A 25,885-nucleotide genomic window follows, 5' to 3' on the forward strand; every position below is an offset into this window, starting at 1 on the left:
TTTAATGTTTTCATCCATTGCAAAATATTTTTCTCTTACTCCAGATTTATGCTTATTTTGTCATTTACGCACTGGTAGAAGACCAGTTAGAGTGTTTTTTATAAATAATTTTCATTAAATTCTATGTTTTGTATTTTAGTACTAACCCTAACTAATTGAAATTAACTATCAGTCATACATGTGCTATCAAATAATGCAAAGGAGGACACTTCTCTACCTTCTCACATGACCTATTTAAAAATCAACACTGATATTTCAAGCTACATTTTGCCTAGTGTAATAAATTTGGTACCGATGTTTAGCTCAGACGTTTGACTTTGTATGCCTATCCAAAGGTTGGTTTACTACCATACTGTTAAAGAATGCCAGACCATTTTCCCATGCTATCGCTCAAGATGGCCATGATCGCACCCACTTATCATGCAATAAAATATTTATTTATTCTCTAGTATTTTTTATGAAAAGTTCAAAACAGTACTGGATAATTCTTATTTTGTTGCTTTTTGCATAGTATTTATTGTGCTGATATTTTTTGTCCGAACAATAATTAACCTATTTTTTAAACGGGGTAAAATAATGTTAAAATCACAGAGGAATGAAGATATTCATGTAGCGGGTGGATGCTACAACATCCTGAGCTGTGAGTAGTGTAAAAAATCTTAAAAGGCAAAATGAAAAAGTTAAGATGTGGAGGGACGGGTCTTATGCTTCTAACAGAAAACAATCACATCTCATCTGTATAAGATTGTCACGATGTGAAGACAGCACTCGTGTACACAATTTATCTTGGGTGGAGAATGTTGCCACAACACTGGCGACTGACCTTTGTTGAGCAAGAATCGACTGGGCGGGGGGACAAAGGGGCGGCTATCTTCAAAGGGATGAAGTAACTGATAAAACCAGAAGAAGTTTTTTATTCACACACAACCCATGGCCTGACCACGGGAGAAAGAAATCTGACATGCGCGTGAGAAACTAGGCAGATTACAGTTCAAAGAGACCTCAGTATCAAATCAGGGCTGAGTCAGGGAAATATGGTCAGGGCACCTGTCCGGAGCAGACCCTTATTCTACAGGTAATTTTATGATCACTTCCGTACTCGCCAGGATTTTGACCAACGCAGAGGTCTAGTAAGTTAGGGAGTGAATTCTAATAGGCATACTCTGAATGCACGTCATTCATAAAAGGGAGAGCAGGAATTCAGACTTGAAAAGCTTCTTAAATGTAAGAATTCTTCGACCGAATTTGTTGAACATTACTACCTGAGAGTTGTAAGTTTATATGTAGAATGTAGAAATTGATTGATAGAATTATGTTGGTATGTAGAAGTTACCTTTATCAGAGTTAATCTCACGTATTTGAGTTATTTACATGACGTTCTGTAGAGAAATTAGTAGTATACAAGATTGAATTAGGTAGATTGTTAGCCTGTGATCGGAATTAATTGTCTAATTTGCTGCTGTGTGAATCGTATTGAATTACTGGATTTATTAATGTGTTATGTTAGAAATTATACTTGTTTTAATTTTGAATTTGAATACATAGTTGTCAGGATAATGTGACTAGGTGTGACATCGTAGCTATATGACTGAAAAATTGTTAAAGCTACGTTAAAAATCCAAATCATACACACAGACACGCCCTATTGATTTCAGGATGAAAAGGTCATAGGTCGTTGTCATTGATAATGAACAGATATGGTGTCTTCACTGTGACTTCAGTATGTACACGACTTACATTTGGGGTGCAGAAAAAAATTAATTGATTTTAATGTCAAAAGGTGAAGGTTACTGACTAAAAATTAGTTTTCTAGCCTGAGGCCAGTAAATCTCCTGTTGGAATAGTCATTTTTGTAATTTCAGAAGTCTGATGGGTAGTAATATTTCAGTTTGTTGCCAGTCAGCATTTACTGTGAAGGTCTGGTGTCGTTGAATATTCAGCAGGAGTAGTAAATTTCTCAATATGATAGTCTCTATGACAGTGAAGAAATTTATCTAGCATGGACCAAACATGTGGACGGTTTGCAATGGTACATGGAGAACTCGCCCAATTGAGAACTCGCCCTGGGATAACTCGCCCCAACGTATCTGCAGAAGTCACCCCAGAGTGGGTGGAGAAGTCGCCCCAAATGGTTGGAGAAGTCACCCCAAAACATGTCTTCCAGAAAACCTATTTAATATTTATCTTTGAAATAAATATATTATTTACAAGATAGAAATGTGTACCTTAGAACAATACTGTTAGCAACAAAGATGTTGCCACATGGTCGTTACCGCATTATTTGAATACATGAAAGATATTATCTGGTATTGACTCTCCTATACAAGGAAGCAAACTCCATACATATGCAACTCAAGATGGTTTCGGAAGGGAAACTGAAACGAAGTCAGACCCGGAAAACAAAAGAAAAACAATGAAGAATATTTCACTTGCTGGATATGTTCAAAAGCAAATGACTAAGTGTCAGTCCATTGTTGAATAAATGTTTTAGATTATATGCTGCACCTGTATCCTAAATCTATTTTTTATGTTTGTCATTTCAACGTAATGGTGCAAATGTTATCATCACCAAGTGTATATTCCTTTTTGGTCATTTGGTAAATTTCAGTAAGTTCATAAATATAAGAAGTGATATCAAAATCATTGTCAAATTTGCTGAGATCCTACTTTTCATCGGTCATCTACTAAAACAACAGGAACATTTGTTTAAAATTACAAAAAGCACGAGTCGTCATTGCTTTTAACTTGGATATAAACATTTTTGTTCGTAAACCATTTTGACAAAATCTATGTAAGTGGCGTGCGCTACTTATTTTAATCCATTGATGTTCCAATAAACGTAATTAATTTTATCAAACGTACTTTTAAGTAGTTACAGTCATTTTTGTCGAGGGTTCTTATTGTCAAATAGATCGTTGAATACCTTTTCCTTGGTTGAATATGTTCAGCGCGTATGCGAATATTTTTTTCTTCCATTCTCTTAGACGATCCTACGCTTGGTACTGAATAATATGGGAAATATTGACGTTGTTTTCCACCAGTGCTCATCTCTGACAGTTATATGGCAAAACTGTTTCAATATTGGTAGCAAAAAGTATTCGTTTTGAAATCCTTACTTTTTATCGTTGCTAAACTCTGATATGTATATTGCAAAATTATATTAACATGTGTACTGGAACAATCCTCAATTTTCTTACTTCTTTTTTTTTTCTTCTTCATCGTTAAAAAGTAAAAACATTAAAGACATGTTTACGCTTTTTCATTCAATGTTTCCAACATCAATTTACTATGCACCTTTTATTTTGTATGTAACTGCATCGGATGAATATGCATTTTTCTTCTACACTTACGTTCAAGAATGTTTTCCACTCGTTGTATAATAAACCCTTCATTCCCATTTTGCATTCATCTTGTTTGTGTAATGTCGATAATAGAAAAATAAATCACTTATAATTAAAAGTCTGTATGTTCATATAAACTCGTTAGATTTCTTATAACAACACACGGGAACACTACGAGAAACCTTTTGAAACAAATGTTCCTCTTAACTTTCTTAATTGATACATCTGTTATATTAACATTATTCATTAATGTGGTAATTACTCTCAAACTCGGACCAGGCTGATTCGGTACAAATTACTGACTGATTCGGCCCAGATTTCTGGCAGATTCTCCAAACTTCCAAACTGGTTCGGACCATGTGAAATATTATTGAGTTTAGTCCAGGATTTAAATGTGACATTCTGCGCATTATCCGTGACGTTTAACTCAATAGCGACCGCATTTCATGAGCAGGCGTCAGTGATGCTTTTTATCGAGTTCAAGTATCATTCGTCAGTGGTTAGCAAATCAGATTAAATTTTTCAGTTAGAGAGATGATACTATAACCCTTTGGCTTATTGACGGTCAGCATCAATTCAGTCGATTTCGGTTATAGAGGTCCATGCCATAAAGTCATCTCTGGATGACTTTGGTTCTTAGGTTGGAACCCTTTCATATATAAAACTGCACACGTCACATCATGCTTATACCCGCTCTATTTTTCCAAATAAAATGCATCTAATGATTTGAAGAGCAGAGCAAAAGACATATAACACTTCTTCTTCGTTAATTACAGAAGCGGAGTTGATCAAATGGAAAAGTTGAAAAGTTGCAAATTTTATAGATTTAATAAGTTATTAAGTTGAAGAAAAACAACAATACATAAAAGCTTAACAACCATGTGGCGATATCTCATAATTAGTATATATGATCCTTGGGGCGACGTCTCCGACCACCATGGGGCGACTTCTTCTGACTCCTGGGATGAGTTCTCTCAGGGCGAGTTCTCCATAATTCGTTTGCATTTGGTGAAATGTGGAAGCCTTAGTATGATGGGATCAAAAGGGCAAAGGTCAAAGTGAATGTGATTGAAAGAAGAAAACCAGTTTCTGCATGGTAAAGATAGATCTAAATGGAAGACTATTGAACATGATGCAGGTGTATCAGCTGTTCACAGTATTCATGATTCCTGTTGCAATGTGTTTGAGGTTATTTGTTTTTCTAGTTTTTAATTGCTTATGACAAATTATACGTTCAGTTTTTACTCAGAATTTTTGTTTCTTTTGGCACATATATGCACATGTTAGTTATCAATAATATGTATAGATTAAATGGAGATTTTTTAAATACTGTTTTCACAAAAAGATCAATAGAATGGATGTGACAAGCCCATTTTTGTCAGTTTTAGTGATATGAGAGACCAAACAAAAACTTATCGTTATCTTGAAGTAAAAGCCCTTAACTTAAAGGAGACTAGAAATCAAAATTTTCCTTTTACGTATGTAATTCTCTACAGATTTTAATTCGACTGCAATGTTTATAAATTAAATATCGTAAGCGGGTAGTGATTATATTGCGTGGAAGATACCACGATTCCGTAAATTGCCGAGTTTTTCCGAGTTTTGATTAGACGACAGATCACGTGGTACCGTGACGCTATACTAGCCAGTCCTCGAATACAAATATAAACATTGGCGAGCGAGGCAGACAGGAGACCACATTTGGGTTGCACATTCAAAAGTTGAATCTGCAGTCTGATATAATAGTTTATGTACTGTACTGGTAAGTGCTAAAAGAAATTTGTTAGGCACAGGCCCGGGCTGGTGACTTAAATAAACTAAAGTCCTGAATGAAATTCCACAAGCCCGGACAGTTCATACCTGTCAACTCTCAAGCCGGGAGAAAAACCTCCCGATTTGGGGGGTATTTCCTCATTTACATCCCGATCTCGTAATATCTCTCAATTTTGCGCAGCGAAGTCCCGATTATTACATTATGTCTGTCAATTTTCATTTGTCAGAAGAAAAAAACCCAACCCCAAACCATTTTTAAATATAACGTATGCAATCCACAGTCTAAACTGCCACACTGCTGACATCGTAGCGATATGACTGAAAAATTGTTAAAGCTACGTTAAAAATTCAAATCACACGCACACACGTCTAAACCCGGCACTGGACGAAATAATTAATATCATGCAACAGTTTTTTTCTTCTTTTTTTCTTCTTCAGTAAATAGAACGTGAAGATTAAACATTATTCAAGTAAATTTCAGATTTTTTAAACAACTACAACAGTACTATAGTAAAAAAAAATAATTAAAAGAATAAAATTGTCACCAATTAGCTTAAATGAATGATCACGTTGAAATTTTCTCTGCAAACAAAATCGCATCTCCATTTCCGCCAAAGAAACTCGGCCAGTTAACACCTGACATTCCTCTACCGTATATGAAAAGTTTAATTACCATGATTAAATTACAAGGAAAAAAACAAAATATACCATGCGGTATATGTGGCCCTAAAGAACTAATTCTGATTAAATATTTTATTCAGCAAACAGTGTTACATGCATTAAGACTGAAACCTAAGGAAAAAAGGTGGGGCATAAAACTGAGAAAAACAGTTGCCACATGTACGGTAACTTGTGACTGCAAATTTGAACTGTTAAAATGAAGTCCATGGCATCGTAAGTAACAACAAAATAGGCATCGTTTATTTGGTATTGCTGATTGCTGATGCTTACACATACACACTGTCGAACATGGTTTCTTTGAAGTACGTCCGATCACAAGATCAATGCAAGGATAAGGAGTATGTTCATTAGTCACACCGGCTGTATTGTTTGCGTACTTAAATCAAAACTTTAGCTATTTTGCAATTTAGCCAGAACTGACCAGAATATGCAAAAGGAGCTTGTCATGGGGGAATAATAAGGCGTATCACAGCGAGAAAAGGCACGTCAAATGGGCGGTCGCACATTGGGGCAAGGGGGGGGGGGTCAATAGCTCCCCCCCCCCGTTCTATTGTCAGACAGTTAATGTGAAACTTTGACCTTTTTTTTTTAATCGCTGCTTTTTAAACTGCCCAAGGAATAGTTTTATATCAGTTCCAATTAACAGAGATTACCGTTTATGCAAACTACATGTATACAATGCATTTTTTTAAAATTATTTTTTATAAGATTACTGAAAATTGTGTTTTCTCGAAACACGACAGGTTTAGAATCTTATTTTTAGCAAAGCTTCCATTTGATTAAAATCAAATCTAAATTTCACCTAGGACAGTGGTGATTTGATTTAGATTGTGCCGTGTTAAGGCATGTATGTCAACATCTTGAAAATACATTTACTCATTTCACCAGCGCGATCAAAGTTTCCTCAGGCAAACAATTTTTGTTTTGACAAGCCTGACGGGTACCTCACTTTGAATACAGGATGGGCCGGAACTAAAACCAGAAGGGGCCCAGGGTGTCGGGCTATCAGATTTGTTTTTAGCACTGCTGTTTTAGATAAAAGATATGTGGACTGATTGTTGCATTTTGTGGTCACTTACTCGTCCTTCTGCCTATTTTCGTAACTCACACGTTTAACTCTTTTCCCAGGATTTAAAATGTCCAAAGGTATATCTGGAACAGCGCCAACTTTTAGTCTAGGCCTAGCATTTACGTATCTTTGAGCTGCTATTTTTTGATGATCCCTCTCGTAACATTCCTTTGAGAAATGTAACGAGCACATAGTGCTGTATGGTGTTGCTTTGAAATCGACTCGTTTGTAATAATGCACCTATTCTTTCATGATGCCTTTATCTTTCGGAAAAGAAAAAAAAAATATGTCCACAGGCTTTCCTTAATGTTCCATTACACCCGTAAGCAACGCAAAACGGTATTGTCTTTTACTCTAGCAACTCCCACTTGGGCTGCTGGAGTCGCTACTATGACGTCACATCCCGAAAGTAACCGAATAGGCGCGGAAATTTTGCATACGAGGTCACGGAAATTCAACTCCTAGAAGATAGGCCAATATTTAAATATTGGCATTACGGTCGCAGATGATACTTCAGAATAAGGTTTTCTGCTATAGTACTTTTATTATTATTCTATATTTCCATTGGTTTCTGGTCTCCTTTAAGTATATTTGATAATTTGAATCTCTGTGCTGTTTAGATAGGCCGAGTACGTGATATATGTTAGACACAGATATTATGATAAAATAATTAAATTCCTGTAAACGCAAAACTGTTGTATTTGCTGAAAAGTCATGGGTCCTTGCCTACACATTAGTTGACATTTTCTGTTCCATAATTTATAGTGATGAAATACATTTTTCATCTTCATACGACGAATTACAACTTGCTTGTGTATGGAAAACAAAACTAATACAGTTTCTAATAATCTCTCTTGCTGCCAGTATTTGCCACAGGAAATGAATAATAATTCAGAGAGAGAGGATGGGTAGAGAGTATGTTTTCTTTTCTAGAACAGGTACAAATGCATACTTGGCCACATTGTAAGCAGTGGTTAAGTGTTTTTTCACTTTCATATAGAGGGACAAAAAGGGATAGGTGCGTCTCTGCGCACTAAGTGAATACAATTTTTTTTATTGAAGAAACATTTTAGTTAATAACATTCATTTGATTTAATAACCTCCTACATGATCTTAAAACCTCTTGAATTTTAAATCAAAAGAAAATGAGAAGGTACATATTAACCTCAAATATAAATGCCCACATAAGAATGTTTTGGCATTTAAACTTACACAGAAAAATGACAAAAAGCAGACTCTTTTAGTGTGCTGAATTTTAGGATGACTGACCCTAACAGTGCCATTGTGCTTTCAGGTTCTATTGTATTTAGTCTAATTCATTTCAGTTTATTTCATTTCAAAGGTAGTGCACCAAGTCTAGTAAAAAACATAATTTATATGATTATATATTTCTGGATTTTTCCCTGATTTTCATTTTAATGGTCAGTGCTTTAAACTGTTGCTAAGGCCTCCCAAAATATGTATGATTCCTATTGCAGTGTTTTTAGAATTGGGGTAAGTAGGTAGGTTTTATTTGTAGTCTTTTTTATAAAACAAACATTATATAAATATTATAATGATTAGTATATATAATACAATAAGCACTTCAAGTACTGGGCTAAACCAGCTGAGGTAGATGCACAAATCAAATCGGGGATTATTTCTTTTACTCCGGGGTGGGGTGGGGTGGCGAGGGGGTTGAGGAAGTACTCGGGTTGGCAATGAAAAACAGGGATGGTCAGACGACCTGAAACACACATATTTTTCTTTTTTACCTATCCTTTATCCTCTACAGTGGATGTGATATCAATTACATCCCTTGATTCTACTAGGTGGGTGGGCAGGTGACACTAAACAGTTTTCAGTTACAATCTTTGTAGTGGATGTACTTCTCACCTTTGAAGGCTCTTGCTTACTAAATAAAGCTTCATAAATATTAACATATATACATTTTCATACCCAGAAAATGGAGAAACTGAATTGGTAAAAAGATTGGTACAACAAATCTTATTACTGTGCGACTACCCTTTTCCCACAATGCATGAATGTCCATAAGATATTTAACACTTAATTCTTTTTTATTCTTTTTGGACAGTACATGTATAACAGCAATTCTTTCTTTTATATAATTTTGGCTTTAAAACAAAAAGTAGAATGTTTGCAGAAATGTTACATACTATTAAAAATTATTACAAATTTGAAAATATGGTGTCTGGAAAATTGAAGGGTCTACTATTTGGATGAACGATAGTAGTTATCTGGTTGTGGAGGTTGGTAATATTTATAATAAAATACTAACTCTCTTTGTACAAAAGCAAAATAGTTCTCTTTAAAGTTGTTTGTTGACCTTACACTGTTGACAAGTGGGCAAATAATTTCCATATCATGACTCTACTTAGAATATTTGAAACTGTACTTTAATTGTTCCGTGTGCATTTATTATTATACTGTGTTACAGGTATTGGTAATCTCTTCAGTTGTGATATATTACTACTAAAGGATGAAAAAGAGCTGGGTTCTACACTTCATATCATTGTTATATGTTACGATGCTGCTAGGCAATCAATGGAACTCAAGCAGTAAGTATTTACTGTATGTATACAGTTACTACAATAATTTCAGTGTCATTATAGATTGAATTTAGTTAATGAAGCATCATATGATGCAGAATTTTCAAAGCTTTTAATTCACCTTTTCAAAGGCTCTGAGCTTGTGGTATGAACATGCATCTGTTATCAGTGTATCCACACTTGTTTGTTTAGGTTTTAGTTTGATCAGAATTTGCTAAGACTGGTTATGTGAGCTTAACTAATCAAAGTCTGAGTTTGATTACATCCATGCATATTTATGAGGTGATTATGCATCTGATTAGCTTAATCTGTGAAAACTCTGGAGTCCACATTTCTGATAGATTTTGACCTGACAGGGACCAAATTTAGCTCAGAATTCATTGGGATCCAAATTTTATCACCACCTGCTGGATAAATCTAGACCTTTTGCCTAATTGTCCCAGAAATTCAAGTCTTTCCATATACACATGTCTCATAGTCAGGCTGGGATTGTCACCTATATACATATGGGGAAGTCATGTTGTGGTCCAGGCAGGACTCGTTAATAAACATCAGCAACCTAGAAATGCATGCGGTTTTTCTAGTATTGCAGGTTTACATCAGTCTCATAAGACACAGTTGTGTTTTGGTTGTCCTAGAAAAATACACCAGTCAGTGGCATACCTGATATGTAAAAGAGGCACTTCTCTCTGAATTGAAGTTAGGAAACTCCCTTGGTGGACAGGTTTTGAGGTGATCACTCTCACTCTGACTTTTCCATGCAAATATAATGTTCTTGCTGACATCCTATCATTGCAAGGACATGTAGTACTCACAAAGTTGTTACCACACCAGTCAGTTCCAGAGAATCATTTTCAGCTGTGGGGAGAAGCCAGTGGTAGACTTGTTTGCAGTGAGGCTAAGCAACAAACAAACCTCTCCATTGCCAGTTCAGATTACATGGGTGATAGACATCTCCAGTCTGAAGTGTGATCGACTGTGCACCTTTGCCTTCCACCTTTTGGAATAATGTCTCAGGTTCTTCAAAGAGTTACAGACTGCATTGCTCAGGATAGGAGTCAGTTATTATGCCAAGCCAGGAGTCTTCTGTAATTGATGCAGTTTGCAGGGCATTGATTTGATCTTCTCTTTGTGTGCAGTTACAGATATTCTTCTCTATCTGTCTAATTATACGATTGCTTAGCTTCAATCATGAGGTCTTAAATTTATAACGGCTCCTCAATTGTCTTAAACCGTCATCTCAAAATTTATTAGGTTTATAAGGTCAAGATACCAGTTTCTTGCTTATTAATATTTAGGTGGAACCTTGTGTTCTTTGGTAATTAAACTTTCTTCCAAGGCTCTATGTAAGGTTTCTTGTGTATATCTAAGCTTAAATCTTTTCTTTAGAATAGGCTAGTACAGAGTCATATTCAAGCAGTATCGATGGTAGAGTGTTTCCAGTGTTTCAGTGGCAACTACAGTTATGTCGTTTCTATTTGCCAATGCAGCCTTCAAACCCAGAAGCAGCTATCTTCAGTTCCTTCTAAGCTGATTCAGTTTCCAAGTCTCGGTGCATATATGTGGTAAGGATGATCAAGATTGAACTCTTTGTCAAGTCAGTCTTATGTTTCTGTTTGGCTTAGCTAAAAGAGAGAAAAAATAGTGAGAAACATCTTTTTCCCTCTCAAAAGTACCAGTTATTTTTCAACAGCAACAATTTCTTGGTCAGTTAGATTCAATCTCAAGAGAACTCATCAACAAGAATCAAAGTCTGTTAGGTTTGGAATAATCATTCCTCCCTGGACGATATCACAAAGAGCCATCATATGGCATTCTCATTCCACTGTTCCTCATTCTACCTACATTAGAAGGTGCTCCAGAATGAGAGCATTTCTGCATTAGGCCTAATTGTGTCAGTACAAACAGTTGCCAGCAAGCCATCATCCAGTCTGCATTAGCATCAGAATTGAAATTGATGGCATGTTATATCTGACAACAGTTATTGAGGCCATCAGGCTACCTCCGTTACGGATCACTGCCATCTCACCTCTGTCTGCGTGAAATCGAGTCTAGGATTCGGCCAATGTGGGTATGTGAGAAAGCTTGCCAGTAGCTTCTCGTTGGTCGGTGGTTTTTCCCAGGGTTTTCCCAGGTTCTTCCTCCACCATTAATACTGGCCGCCATGCATAGCCTATCGTGTGCTGAAAAATGGCATTAAACCCCACAACAACAACAACAACAAATATTAAGGAAAAACTATAAGACTACTTTAGACTACTCAGGGCCCCACTTTATATTTGTTTCATTTGTTTATATTATTTAGATCCCTTGATCGATTTTCTTCATTCTTTGACATGCTAGCTTCCCCCATTACTATGTAGTCAAGGTCAGAGTAATAACTATTCGATTTAAGTTACTTCATCATAATGATGCTAAGACAATTCATTCTTTGATGTACTACCTTCCCCTTTTTACCTTGGGTCAAGGTCACAGTAATAACAATTTGAGTTAAGATATTGGTTGAAGCACTTTCATTTGTGTATATTTCCTAAGCCCTTGATGGATTTGTTTGTAACATACTTTGCATGAAGCTAAGACAGTTCATACCACAACATACCTGTTTGTACCTTTGACTTTTGGGGTCAAGTTTACAGTCATAGAAAGATTGCATCTTGAGGTTTGGGTAAAATTAGTGTCAGTTAATATATCCTGAATTCCACTTTGTTTCTTTTTCACTTGGATCGAAGCAATATGAACCTGAGGCAATTCATTATGCAATATGCTCATGTACCCCATTGACCTTGGGGTCATGATCACAATCACAACTTGTTTTAAGTTTTGATTGAAGTTTTGTTTCATTTGCTTTTGTTTCCTAAATGAATTCTGTAGCATACTTGCTCAACCGTTTGACCCTGTAGTAAATGTCACATTTTTAGCAATGTTTTGATCATGGCCTCAACATGCAGGCCCTTGCTGTAATGAAATAGTTTTGGCATTCTTCATTACATAGATTAGTTTTACCATATTCGTTAAATTGGACATTTATTAACTTGGGAATTTCAGGTTGTGATTTGTTATGGAAAAAAATCTTAGTCTACCAGGGTGTGAGTTTGTAGCAATTAGTTTTTATTTTGGATCAGATCTCATACAAATGTAGTGTGTGAAGCCGACTTCTCTGATTGTGTTACTATGCAGGCATTGTTGTCAGCATTAAGAATGTTTAGGTTCTCCCATAACTGTAATATGAATCTATTAAATGAAAAATATTGGATTTTCTAGGGGCTTACTTTCATTTGTATAGTCTCCGTTCAGTGACATGGCCCAGACAAGGTGATACTTCTTCAAGGAATAAAAAGTGAATCAGTGTTTTATGCTTCTCTTCCACAGAAAAAGATGAAATAAAAAATATTGAATTTATTCCTAAATACATGTATAAAACAATTTACATATAGAGTTAGATCATTTATCTTTTGACACAGTAACTGTATCATGCAATTACTTGATTTCAGCTCTACATGTAGATAATGAAACTTTTCATGATGACATATTTTCATGTGAAAGATGAACTGATATGATCTTATTCTGTGCAACCAGGCACATTTAAAATGAACCAATCTTCAAAAACCTGACATTGTTGAGTCCACAAGTAAAATGAATATGCAAATAATAATAATACATGCAATCATCAATTTTATCATTCTTAAATCATAAACAAACAAGTCACTAATGTCACAAAGCCCTTAAAATGTAATTTCCAGGTAAGCTAAACTGAGACATTTTTTGAGGAATAGCAATAATTAATGTCAGAATAATGAAATAGAATAAGAATGTGTAACTTAAGCATATTAAGTTATACATATTAAGCATATAAAGGTATACATTCTTATTCTTTTTCATTAATCTGACATTAATTTCTGCTATCCCGAACAAAATATATAGGGTTAGCATGCTGTATTATCTAATATTGGGATATGTGGTGCTGCTTGTTAATCAGAATGAACACAAACATAAATTATCGTTTTGAACTTGATTTTATTCATGCTCAGTAACTTTTGACAAAAAATCCCATACATCATGGTTGGGATTTTTTGTCTTGTTTGTTGTCAGGATGGATTGGTGATGCGGTATATAAATTCCTCTGAAATATTATACTCCAGGACGTGCAATGGGTGGGTGTTGACTGCCATAAGATCACTATGGATATGTGCCATGATAAAGAAACATTTTTTCCAACATTGCATATCACACAGATCGTTAGTTTTCAGTATTTTCCATACCAAACAATGCCAATTTTTAACCTTAAATACTCCATATACATCTCTGGGGATACCTAGTCTGTGTCTAATGACTGTAAACCTGGGTCAGTTCCATGAACGTCAAGTTTTGGGTAGTTGAAATTCCATAGCATTCTACTCATGGGGCCTCAACATTATGAAAGTTTTCTTTTAATGATTGGTGAGGTCTGAAAGACCCATAATTTCCAAACCAGCAGGGCACATATCCATTCTTTTAGTTGGTTTAGTCCCATCACCACCAGCTGTTCTGAATAGACTTTTGATTTTCACCTGACAATTTTTGCATCACATAGTGAGCACTAGTTAATTATAAATGCAACCAACAGTAAGCTCTGAAATAGGTGAAACATCAATTGTTTCATTTATTTGTGATTAAGGCTCAGAAATTTATGTTTTCCTTGTGACTGCTGTCCAGGAGCTTCCAGTTACTGTTCTTTATGCTCTCAGGGTAAGGGTGACAAAAACAACTTCACATCTTGGATATATTTCTGATTAGAAAATGCATCTTACGTTAAACAAGCCTGGATGAAATTTCATAGATAGAAATCTTACATAAAAGGTCACAGCTGTGAATGTTTCTGCTTGTAAAATGTTCAAATGCTATGAAAAATATGCAAATTTGATTTAAAATGAACATTTGTTTCAATGTCTTACAAATCTAACTTATACTTTTGTCCTACATTGTTTGACACTTGTGTCTTGGATTTCGTCAAAACTTTTCTTAACATCACTCAGTGTTTGGGGATTATGACTTAGATATCCATGTAATTATGTATTATTTTTGTATGTAATACTTTTCATATATTTTCAGAAGCTAATGCACTTTCTGTATGCGAGGGAAACAATGTGAAACTCTTTACTAATACAAAAATCAATCAGGAGGAGCTGCGTCTTACTCTATATCACAATAACTATCTAATTCACGTCTGGACTAGAAATATACCTGATGATACATTTAAAGATGCCAAACAAATAAAACGTGATGACAGCCTTGATATATGGCTCCATAATGTGAGTGCTAATGATCAAGGACGCTATTCTTTGCTGTATTCAAAGCGTACAAATGGTGCAAGACGAGAGCAGATGAATGAAACATTAGTCATTTTGGGTAAGTGTAGATATTAGTCTGCAGATTGCTATTATGTTGATTTCTGAACCATGAATGAGTGGATACCCAGTCAGTGTCTGATTCTAAAACATGACTGTCATTGTGTCTATTCTAGAACATAACGGCTGGTTTTGTAATAAATTCTATAATAATCATTTCAAATGATCTGTAGAATGTGTGCATTCATATTTTCATGCCCTATCTTAGTTTCATCATTTAATGATATGTATGTTCTGAAAATTCCCCTTTCTTCAGATGGAGGGAGTAATTTCCCATAAATATTAAGTTCTAGAACAGACTCTGCCCAAAAATCAAGTACAACATGGGCACTTGATTAGCGATGGATCCTACTTCCTGTTATTCGTGAACAGAACCTAATTATAATAATGTCAGAAACAAATCAAATTTGGAACAAGATTTTTCCTGTTACATCTGTATATTCTTTTAGACATGCAAAATAAGCATATTTGCAACACAACTAGCGACTGCAATGTCTTGGCAAAATATGCATTTCAACACTGCTATGAAAGACCGCATTGCAAAAACGAGGAGATAATCCAATGACCTTTATTTGTTCCCTGTAACAACAACTGTTCATACCGTTCTAAAAAAAAAAAAGGCTGACTACCAATATCTTAAATTTGGTGGGTATGCTTATGCTGTTTAATAGCTTACCTGACTAAAGTACATGTAGATTATTCCCTAGTCTGGTTTCCCTGCTTTTCATGCTCACTGCGTCAGTCTCCACTATCTTTGTAGGAGAGAGCAACACAACATACAAAGTAGGGAACCTGACTAATTATTCCCGCACATAGCCTGCTTCCCGGCCGCGTGAGTAGGATGCAGCATCCCTATGAATGACTGTATCACGAGAACATAGACACCATTGACTTATATGTAATGAATTGTTACAATGACCGCTTGATTATTAACGATTGTTCTGATCAAATAATAATAATAATAATTATAGTAATAATAAAAATAATTATAATAATAAAGATAATAATAATAATAATAATAATAATAATGAATTATTGGGGCTATCAATGATAGTTGCTACAGTCCGTAAACCAGGCTCAGTGTATGTACATGCTATGAATTGCCATTGTAGTGCCTAAATTCATGTAGTGGTCACATATATTGTTTGTCTTTAGAGTTAATCCATATTGCCTGTGGTGAATAAGGTCATTGTCTATTAAACCAGCAAGAGAGAATTGTTTGTGGGATTCAGTTGGTAGTGTTCAAGACTTGTGATGTTGGTTGTTTTTTCCCAAAATGTTATGCAATTACATCCCAAACAAAGCTTTCAAGCTTTGGTGCGACTGGGTTACACACTTTGTTTATAGAGTTTGAATCCTTATTTGTCTTCTTTGAATGAAGCCGTTGACTTTTTTCTCTGAGTAAATGGTTCTGTTTCTGAATGAGATAATTGTTTCTTTTTATTTCATTAATAGTTAGATATGTAGTGCAAATGGATAGATTTTTCATATTTTCCCAAAGCCCTGTCAAAACTGTCTTTACGTTCGATATTACAACTGAGCACTAATAATGTTAACACCTAAAACTTTAATAACAATGGATGAACCTCCATCTAAAAAGAGACAAATTTTAAGGCTGGAGAAAATAATTATTGTAACTGAAAGAAGTGAAAAGGAGCAGACCACTCGCAAAAAAGCGGTTTAAATGTCAGTAAAAACAATTTAGGTTGTTGTAAAGGAAAAGAAGTAAATCAGAAATGATTTCATGTGCTAATATATGTACTCTTCAATAGTAAATGTGATTTCATGTTTAATGAGAGAAGTATATCTTTATTGCTATATAATTTTGCTTCTAGATGCATACATACAATATGTTAGCAGGGATATCAATAAAGAATATAATATATGTACAGTGATTGTGATTACTTTTCTTTAAATTGTTCTGAAACTCGACCTTGGAAACTGGCATTTTTGTACAAACCTGCTATGAGAGACCACCTGTCTTGAGAGACTGGTTTTTGTTGGCAGAAGGGGCGGTCTCTCATAACAGGTTTTACTGTTCCTGCAAATCCCCACTGCTCCTTGACCTGCATGCCAGTGCCATATCAACCTTGGAGGGGCTGTTTGATTTTACTGATCGACATTTGGACAGCCAATGAATGAAGACCGAGATATCATGCATAATTTGCAATCATATACAATTTCCAAGAATCAAATGATCTTAAGTTCTATCAGTAACAAAACGTAATAAAAATGTACTTTATATTCTGTACATTTAGAAAAGTTTGATCTACTTTTGCAGTATGTTTATGCTTTATTCAGAGAAATCAGAACAAATTTGTGCACTAACTTGACGAGAGGCACACCGTGTTGATCTTCTCAGAAACAGTGTACCAGGTAATTTATCTTGCTTTTAAAACATGAAAAGTAATCCACTAAGATGTGGACAGTTAAATTCCAGTGGACATACACTAGTGTCTTAAAAATAAAAGCAACAGCAAATTCTGAATATACACTTAAATACATTGAACCACATAATGGCCCAGTCATGAGGCTGAATATAAATGTACACAACTTTAATCTTGTTCAGTTTTGATTTCATGTGTACTGTTAGGAACTGGCCATTTAATTTATGGGGTTATATTGTTCTTTCTTATGGGGATATATTTTGTTGTTTCAATCATTGCAAGATCAATTTTTTTCAGGTAAGAAAAGGTATGGCATGGTGTCCTTTCTATAATACAAATCAAAGCAAGATAAATGTTTTCAAGCAAGCATCCCCCCCTTAGAATATTAAATGCCCCCCTTCCCCCCCAAAAAAACCCCCACAAAGATTAAGTGGTATATCTACAGAATTATAGCAAAGAATATTGTTAACACTGTCATAAAACATTAGCATCAGAAGATGATGTCAATTTCAGCTTGAGAAATGTGCATTTCCAGTACACAAAGCAATCTGATTTGGTGCATGGTACATGATCCCATCATTAACAAGCTAAGTTGGTAATTGTTTCTAATTAAACTGACCTCAAGCTCGTGTTAAAACGAATAAGGATGGAAATTATCAAATCTGAGATGTTCAGAGATTTTAATTTCCAACAGATTTTGGGCATTCTGCTGTCTCGACATGTATCGTATCATTTGTTCTTTCTGGTAAGGAAAAAATATAAAAGAAAGTAAATAATCATGGAAATGATATGTCAATAACCTAATCATAACATATATCCAATTCTCATAATTAATTTGAAGCAGATATTGAAATATTGAGTTTTCGTGTTTGTGATGCATGGAGCATTTGGCAATAGAGACAAACAAAATCAAACAAAAAAGTCATGAAACTAATTTCTTTGAATAGTATTTGGCATGTTTCTGTGTGTGGTATACTGCTTTACAGCTGGTTACTGTGGCCAAATAGATAAAGTGTGTGATGCCTACATGTGCAATTTGGAACACAAGGTCATGAGTTTGCATTTCCAGGAATATTCCTTCTTTAATTTTTCATCTTTGATGCTATTTCTAGTACATGTATGGTATTAATTTTCTTACCACTTATGAACTTTTCCCAGTTTTTGTAAATGTAAATCTATCATTGGTCAGATTTTAAGATTTTAATTATGAAGATTAACTAAAAATGTCAGCATGCCATGCATCAACAAAGTAAAATTGTCTAGCATTAATAAGCATTTTAATGCTAATTATTTAAAACTAACATTGGTGTGTGTGTGTGTGATTTGGATTTGTTTAACATAGCTTTAACAATTTTTCAGTCATATCGCTATGATGACTGCAGTGTGACAGTTTATAGTGATGTCAAGCACTGGGGCATCATGCCGCAGACATGTAGGACGATGTCCCACCCAGTCACATTATCCTGACACCAGGCCGACCAGTCCTAATACTAACTTCTTAATGCTGAGCACCATGCGAGGCAGCTGTTAGTACCATTTTTGTAAGTCTTTGGTATGACTCGGCCAGGGATCGAACCCACGACCTCCTGCATCAGACGTGGACACTCTAACCACTAGGCCACTGGAGCGGTACTAACATTGGTGAAAAATTCTTCTAAACATAATATGAATCATTAAAATCATTCACAGCAGAAACATCTTTTTGGCTTGATCTGAACAATGAGGCCACAATATGGGTTGAATATCTGGTGTTGAATACATTCTATTACGTGATGTAGCACACAATCACCAGATCTTTTGACCTGCTTATTCAAATGCAATCAAATTATCACCAGTTTTTTCCCCTTGTTATGTTGTTTCAATTTCTTTTAAAAGGAATTGTCAATTTTGAGCCATCTTGTTGGAATGTTTCATATGAAACAAGCAGAAAGCTAGACAATTGGGAAATAATTAAACTGCTACTAAAACATGTTCTAAAAGAAAAATTTCTGATTGTAAGTGCACCAGATTACGATAACTTGAACAGTAATGATTTACATTCCATAATGTGTGTTTGTAAAAATGAGAGATACTCTGCTTCAAAACAGGTTATTTTTCTATATTATGTATAGTAAACAGTAGGAAAAGAAAATAAGAAAAACATGAATGTCATCAGATGCTTAAGTTTACTTGGTGCTATATGCATGCATGTACATGTATAATTGTATATAATTGATGTCCAGTAGTGACATCAACCCATGACCTATTCATGAGCACCCAATGATATGATCTCCCTGTTCTCCATGTCTAATATATATATTTAGTGAAGTTTAGCCCATCTATTACATCATTCATTGCTGTCTCATGTTGTTCTTGAGCTGCAGTTTTCTCTTTCCTTTTTTCTATTCTGGTCATCTGAGGTCTTCATTAATTTTAATTACAACTCACCACACCAACTGCTGCAAGACTTCAGGATGAAAAGCTACAACTATAGTGCATAATGACATTTTTTCAAATTGGATTGAGTTCCAACTTGCCTTTCTGGCTACCATCATACCAATTGTTGTTAAAAATGGAGATTTTCTGGCCTGAGTTATCTGTTAACCATATCCATTTTCCTGCTTCTGACAGTTTCAGAAACATCTTGCTTGCAGGATATTGCCTCCAGTTGTCTGCAAATGGCATTTAGTATCCTAATATCAACAACTTATCACTTAGCATCGAACAATGAACAGAAAAAATGCAAAACTTTGATGAAACTGTTATGATTAGTACACAAGTTGTCTTTTTTATCACTGATTGTTTTTTTACAAGAACCAATCAATGAAATAGCCTTTGGGTTATGTGCTGAAAAATGCAAGAAAATGCTTATGCAATAATAAAAAGAAGCTTCCCTGAACTCCGAGTATGTTGTTTATTGTCAACATAATGACAAAGATAAAAGTCCTGCATAAAAACTGCTGTTCTGCTCTTAGGTTGTTAGTTTGACTGATTTTCTTTATACTTTCTCTTTAAGTACCACCATCCCCAGGATGTAAACCTGTTATTAATGTAACTCAGGTTGGAGAGATATACTACCTAAATGCAACCTGGCCTGAAATAGAATGTGACACTCCTCATGGCACAGTGACTTGGACCAACAGTCAGGAAAATACTGTAAGTAGAACGAAAAATACAGCTGTTAAATTAATAAACTAAGATTTCAAGAAATGGTTTGGTTTTTAACTAGTTACTTTTTATTAGCTCACCTTTGGGAAGCAGAGTTAAGCTATCAGTACCCCCCCCCCCCCAACCGTCAGTGTCTGCATCTGCATAGATAATAGCATATGCATATGTACACCCTTCCTGCCTGTCCACCATTCTTTCTTCTTAGGTCCTAGGCTACAGTTTAGGGTGGGCTTTATAGCACCAACACCAAGGGGAGGAGACTAAAATTTGTAGATTCAAGTACATTAGTTGTACATTCTTCATTACATTTTCACATTGAGCTTTTGGGTTTTGCTTGCAGTATAAATGCTGTTATACCTAGGCTGATGGAAGTTGGTAAGAGGATGCATTTTAATTGATAATACACCCACGTTACAAATGTCGATCAATGTGACTTATACCATAGACCCCTAATAAATGCTCCCAGGATATTACATTTTCCGAAAGGGGGCGTTTATTAGAGCACAGTAATGAAAGCCAAACTTGTTCATGTGGTGTACTCTTATAATTACCACATATTCATCTCTGGGTCTTTCTGTCTCTGGATTCAGTCATTGGAAATATCAGTACATTTTCCTCTTTAGCAGCTAGTCAGAGTCTTTGAACTTGCCACCCCACTATTGCATCATGTTCTTTTGTTGTGCTCTTATAATAACAACATGCACATATGAGGGTCTTTCAGCCACTGAATTATGTCATTGTAAATATCAGGACAGCTAAAGTGACCAGTTGATTGACACATTTTACCACTCAGCTAGTGTTGAAGCAGGACTGCAAGTTTTGAATTTGTCATCCAACTTTTACACCATGCTTAACACTACAATAATGTTTACATCGATATATACATTGTAATAGTGTGATCAACTGGGAGTGCTGCAACATGTTTTGTAATTATTGATCTGAAGCAGACAGACATTGAACATCACTATTTAATTCCTGTATTGCATTTAAAAATTACATAACAGTGACGATTCTTGGTAAGTTTTAAATTTCTGTTTTTGCCATGTTATATATGCATACAATTCTACCTAGAATGATGAAACTTGGTGAGTGGATGCACTACTAAATGTTCCACATCCTCTTTGCCCAAAGAGTTCTCTGTGACCTTATTTTCATGCTCAGTGACTTTCTTCATATTATTGTAATCTTGACTAACAGGTCTCTATGATCACATTAATTCATCCATACTAGATATATATACATCTAAGCCAACTCAAAATACTCTTTGAGACCAATGAGGAGTCCTGGGTGTCTGAGTGGTCTAAAGTGCTCGCCTTTCATGATCAGTGCCATCTGACCTCTGTCCATGTGGTATCAAGTCTTGGGCTTGGCAAGTGTGGGTAAGTGAGAAGGCTTGCTAGTAACTACATATGGGATGGCGGTTCTTGCCAGGTTTTTTTTGGGTTCTTCCTCCACCAGTTAAATTGGACACCATGTATAGTCTATCTTGCAATGAGAAATTGTGTTACACTCAAAACAACAACAATCAGACCAATTTTGGAGAAGGAATACATATGTTAATTTAGTGACTTTTTATGATGTCTAATTAGTCCTGAATTAAAATGGCATGACTTGTACATCCAGTATGGCTGACACTGCTGCCACCTTGAGAATCTTGTTGTGGCTTCTCCTTAATGGATGGTTGTATCAGCATAGAGTATTTTCTTAAAGATTTGTTATGATGTCTAGTTGGCTATAAATAAAAATGGTGCCACTCTGACATCCAATATGGCCACCACAGTTTCCATCTTGAAAAATGTGCTATTATTTCTCTTGAATGTGCAATAATATCAACATGAGGCTTTCACTGAAAGACTTCCTGTCGTTAAGATTTCCTGTTATTAATTCTTTCTCTTCCAAAATGGAAAGCCATATCAGCAAGAAGTCCGTTGTTGGTCCTAAATGCAATTGATACAAACTTCACCTCAATATGGCTGCTATAATGGCCATTTTGAAATTACTATATCTACTCTTTCCAAATGGATGGTTATGTCAACATGGGGTTTACACCAATAGACTTCTTATGATACTTCTAAATGAAAATGATGCGATTCTTACATTCAGCATGCCTTCTGTGACAGGTATCTTGAAAATCGTCTTGTCACTTCTTCCCCTGAATTGATGATCACCAAAAAAGTTTGAATGATGTCTACTTGGTCCTAAGAGAAAATGGTACCAATATGACATCCAATATGACATCCAATATGACATCCAACATGACATCCAACATGACATCCAATATGACATCCAATGACATCCAATATGACATCCAATATGACATCCAACACTATAATAGCAGCAAATTTAAAATCTTGTTTTTGCTTGAGAATATCAGAGATAGTTTCAACTCTCAGCAGTTAGATGGAAAAACATGATCTTATCTTGAATTTTTGGAAATTCTTTTTGCATTGTGGGATGTAAGTCTCTTCGAAGTACATTTGTTTTAGCATAAAAATGGAAATACCCATATTTTTGTTTACATCGAACAGGCAATGGCAGCAAGGTGCTACAAGCATTTCTTTACACTCCACAGTTTGACTACATTTGTGAATTTGCTTTCAAAACCTACTTGTCAGTTACTGTATGACAAATATCAAACCCACTTGGGCTTCTTGTTTGTATACAGTAATCATTTTACATTAATGTTGCATATTGTAAATTAATTCCTGATGATACAAATTTGTAATGGATAAGTACTGCTTTAATGAAGTGGATTTAGAAAAATGAACATAAAGATAATAATAGATATCACAGAAGAAACATTTGATTTAGCAGTTTTGATCAGTGAATTTAAAACAAATGTCCAGCAAAGTAAAGAGAAAGTGGTTAAAAATATTACATCATCCTTCTGTGCAGACATTCACATCAGTGTGAGGATGTAACTTTAATTCAAGTTGTAATATTATAATAAAACTGTATTGCATAATATTGGTGTATATCAGTTTATTAAGATCAAAATAACTAAGCAATTTCAGTGACTGTGTATAACATGGAGCATATATGCATCATCTAATGATGAATCATATTTGATGAATTTTTAAATTATACTCACATGCTTATTTGCTGATTGACATCTCCTACTTGTTGATGTGAGACAAGAAGGGTTTGATACAGTTTTGCTTAAATTTACTAGCCACTGTTTCACATGACTACAAGATGCTGGTTGCTGTGTGGTTTCAGAGAATTTCATATTTTTGATAGGGGATGTACTTTTGTGCTTTGACCTGTCACCCCAAGATAACTATCCAAATATTTAAAGCGGGGTGATAAAAGCAGGGACAATTCAGATTTGGTTTTCTTTCGTAAAAGTCATACAGGTCATGTAGGAACATTTACTGAAATAAAAAGAAATTTTTATTGTTTTTTTTAAATATCTAATACTAAAATAGTTTCACTAAACCCTATTAAATCCATAATGTTGAATGCACTGCACTTTAAATGCCATAAAAACAACTTTGGATCATATGGACTTTTAAAATGGTAGCCAGGTACTAAACTGGATCAGTAAAAGAGAACTTTAGATCTATCATAACAATTAACAGGGTGGTACAAATTTGTTTCAGTGTGACATCACAGTGCATGATATTCAGTCCAGTTTGTTCTGGTTCATGCCTTTAGGTTAATCTCTTCCAAGAATGCATGGATGATTTAGCATTGATTTTCATATCAGCATTTTTCTGGGCATTTAATAAATGATCTTCCAAAAGGGATATGGATTTATGAGGATCCAAATAAAGTGAATAAATGCCATTTAATGGTATGCACAGTCACATTTTAAGAAATGTCATGCCCATTACTGAAAAAGTAAGTTCTGAAAACTTAAATGACCTTTATAACTTTTACTATAAACATGTAATTGTGAAACCAGCTGAATTTAAATTGTTCAATTAAAACATAAAAAAACACGTAAAATGCAAAGAAATATATTTTTGAAAAGGCTGCTGTCTAGATTCATAGGTATATTAGGACAAGATGGCATTCATCCAACTATGCATTCATTCATGTATCAGTCCTCCATTGCTCTCATGTGTTTTCTGCCTGCATTGTGCTTTCTTAACTGGGCATCTATATTTGAGTACACAGGACATTGTTTCTGTTTTGTACAAAGATGTGTATCTGCTATTAAATATGGCCAGTGTTATAAGATAAAAGTTTTAAGTAACTTCTCAAAGGCCATTCTGCAGAATTTTACAAAATTTAACAGAAAGCATACTTGGATAAATGGCAATACAATTTTTTCAAACTTTGCTGAACTATTATCAAATGTTGCAGCTGTTACAAAAGAGTAGACAACACGATTAAAGACGTTTTCAAAAACCGCTAAACAGAATCTAAATTTCAAAGAAAGGATGATGGTATGAAGATGTATACTTAGTATACAAATCCACTATCAAATTTGGCCACCATTACCAAAGAGTAGAAAACATGTTTAGCAAACTTTTCATAAACTGCTTTACAGAGTTTATGCAAATTTGACTGAAACATCTTGGTATAAAGGCTTTCATGTTTATATAAATGATGTTGGTCTATAACCAGTACAGCTGCTGTTACTAAAGTTAGAAGGAGAAAACAATGCAACAGATTTTGACCAGATTTCACTGAAAGCATCCTGGTATGAAGACTTTAACATTTATACAAATGAAGGCAATCTGCCATTAAATAGCAAGTAATTGGATCAAATTTGACAAAATGTATTTTAATATGAAATGTTTTTTTAATTTTGTGCTAATGATGCCACTCTGCCATCATATATTGGCACCATTACACAAGATAGTAAAATCTGTCTCAAAAACTGCTGAACAGAATTTGACCTAATTGGACAGAAAGTGTCCAGACATTATGAAAAACAACTTTATCTGAAAACGTGCCCCACTGAAAGAATTTTGACTATCTTTGACAGACAACATCCAGGCATATAGGCTTTTCAATATGGGATAAATGATGCTGATGTGCTATCGAATATCGATGAAGATACAAAATTGTGAAATCTTGAAACATTTGTTTGCACAACATAATTATGCAGTTGTTCACAGTAGAAAGAATGTTCTGCAGAAAGCATCTTATTGGTAAAATATGGTTGAACCAATTTTAACCAAATTTATGAGAGTACATGATTGAATGAAAATATACCAATAATGCTAATCAGGCATTAGATATGGCCAACATTATTAAAGCTAGAAAAACCTTTCATTTGTCTTAAAACTGCTCAGCAGACATTTAACAAAATGTGAAGAAATCAAACTGGCATGAATGGGTTTCAAGTTTGTACACATGATGCCTATATCAAATATCGCTGCAATAATTAAAAAACAGAAATACTTTCAAATGACTTTTTCTTAAAGCCTGCTTGACAGATTAGTCTATCATGGCAGTATATCCCTGTATACAGACAGTTCAACAGATAATATTGATAATAATATCAAATCTTTATTTTATGGGAGTAACATTATAATTTTGCATCCAGCATCAAGTATACAGGATTTAGCAATCTCCTCTGATAAAGAATTTACAATAT

The 25,885-nt window shown here is 34.8% G+C and overlaps 1 protein-coding gene across 4 annotated transcripts in view; it reads left to right on the forward strand.

The window, feature by feature from the left end:
- LOC149778551 (uncharacterized) overlaps positions 1-25,885 on the forward strand; it is a 109,272-nt gene that overhangs the window by 9,390 nt on the left and 73,997 nt on the right. For all 4 annotated transcript variants that reach the window (XM_089939455.1, XM_089939454.1, XM_089939456.1 and 1 more), the window contains exons 2-4: positions 9,302-9,422; positions 14,502-14,798; positions 20,180-20,319. In XM_089939455.1, coding sequence (XP_089795581.1) covers positions 9,344-9,422; positions 14,502-14,798; positions 20,180-20,319 — 516 coding nt within the window. In that variant the 5' untranslated portion in view covers positions 9,302-9,343. The remainder of the gene's footprint in view (positions 1-9,301; positions 9,423-14,501; positions 14,799-20,179; positions 20,320-25,885) is intronic.

This window comes from Sinohyriopsis cumingii, chromosome 17 (genome assembly GCF_028554795.1).
Source record: "Sinohyriopsis cumingii isolate HCF-2022 chromosome 17, ASM2855479v2, whole genome shotgun sequence".
In the NCBI taxonomy this organism is placed as follows: Eukaryota; Metazoa; Mollusca; class Bivalvia; order Unionida; family Unionidae; genus Sinohyriopsis; species Sinohyriopsis cumingii.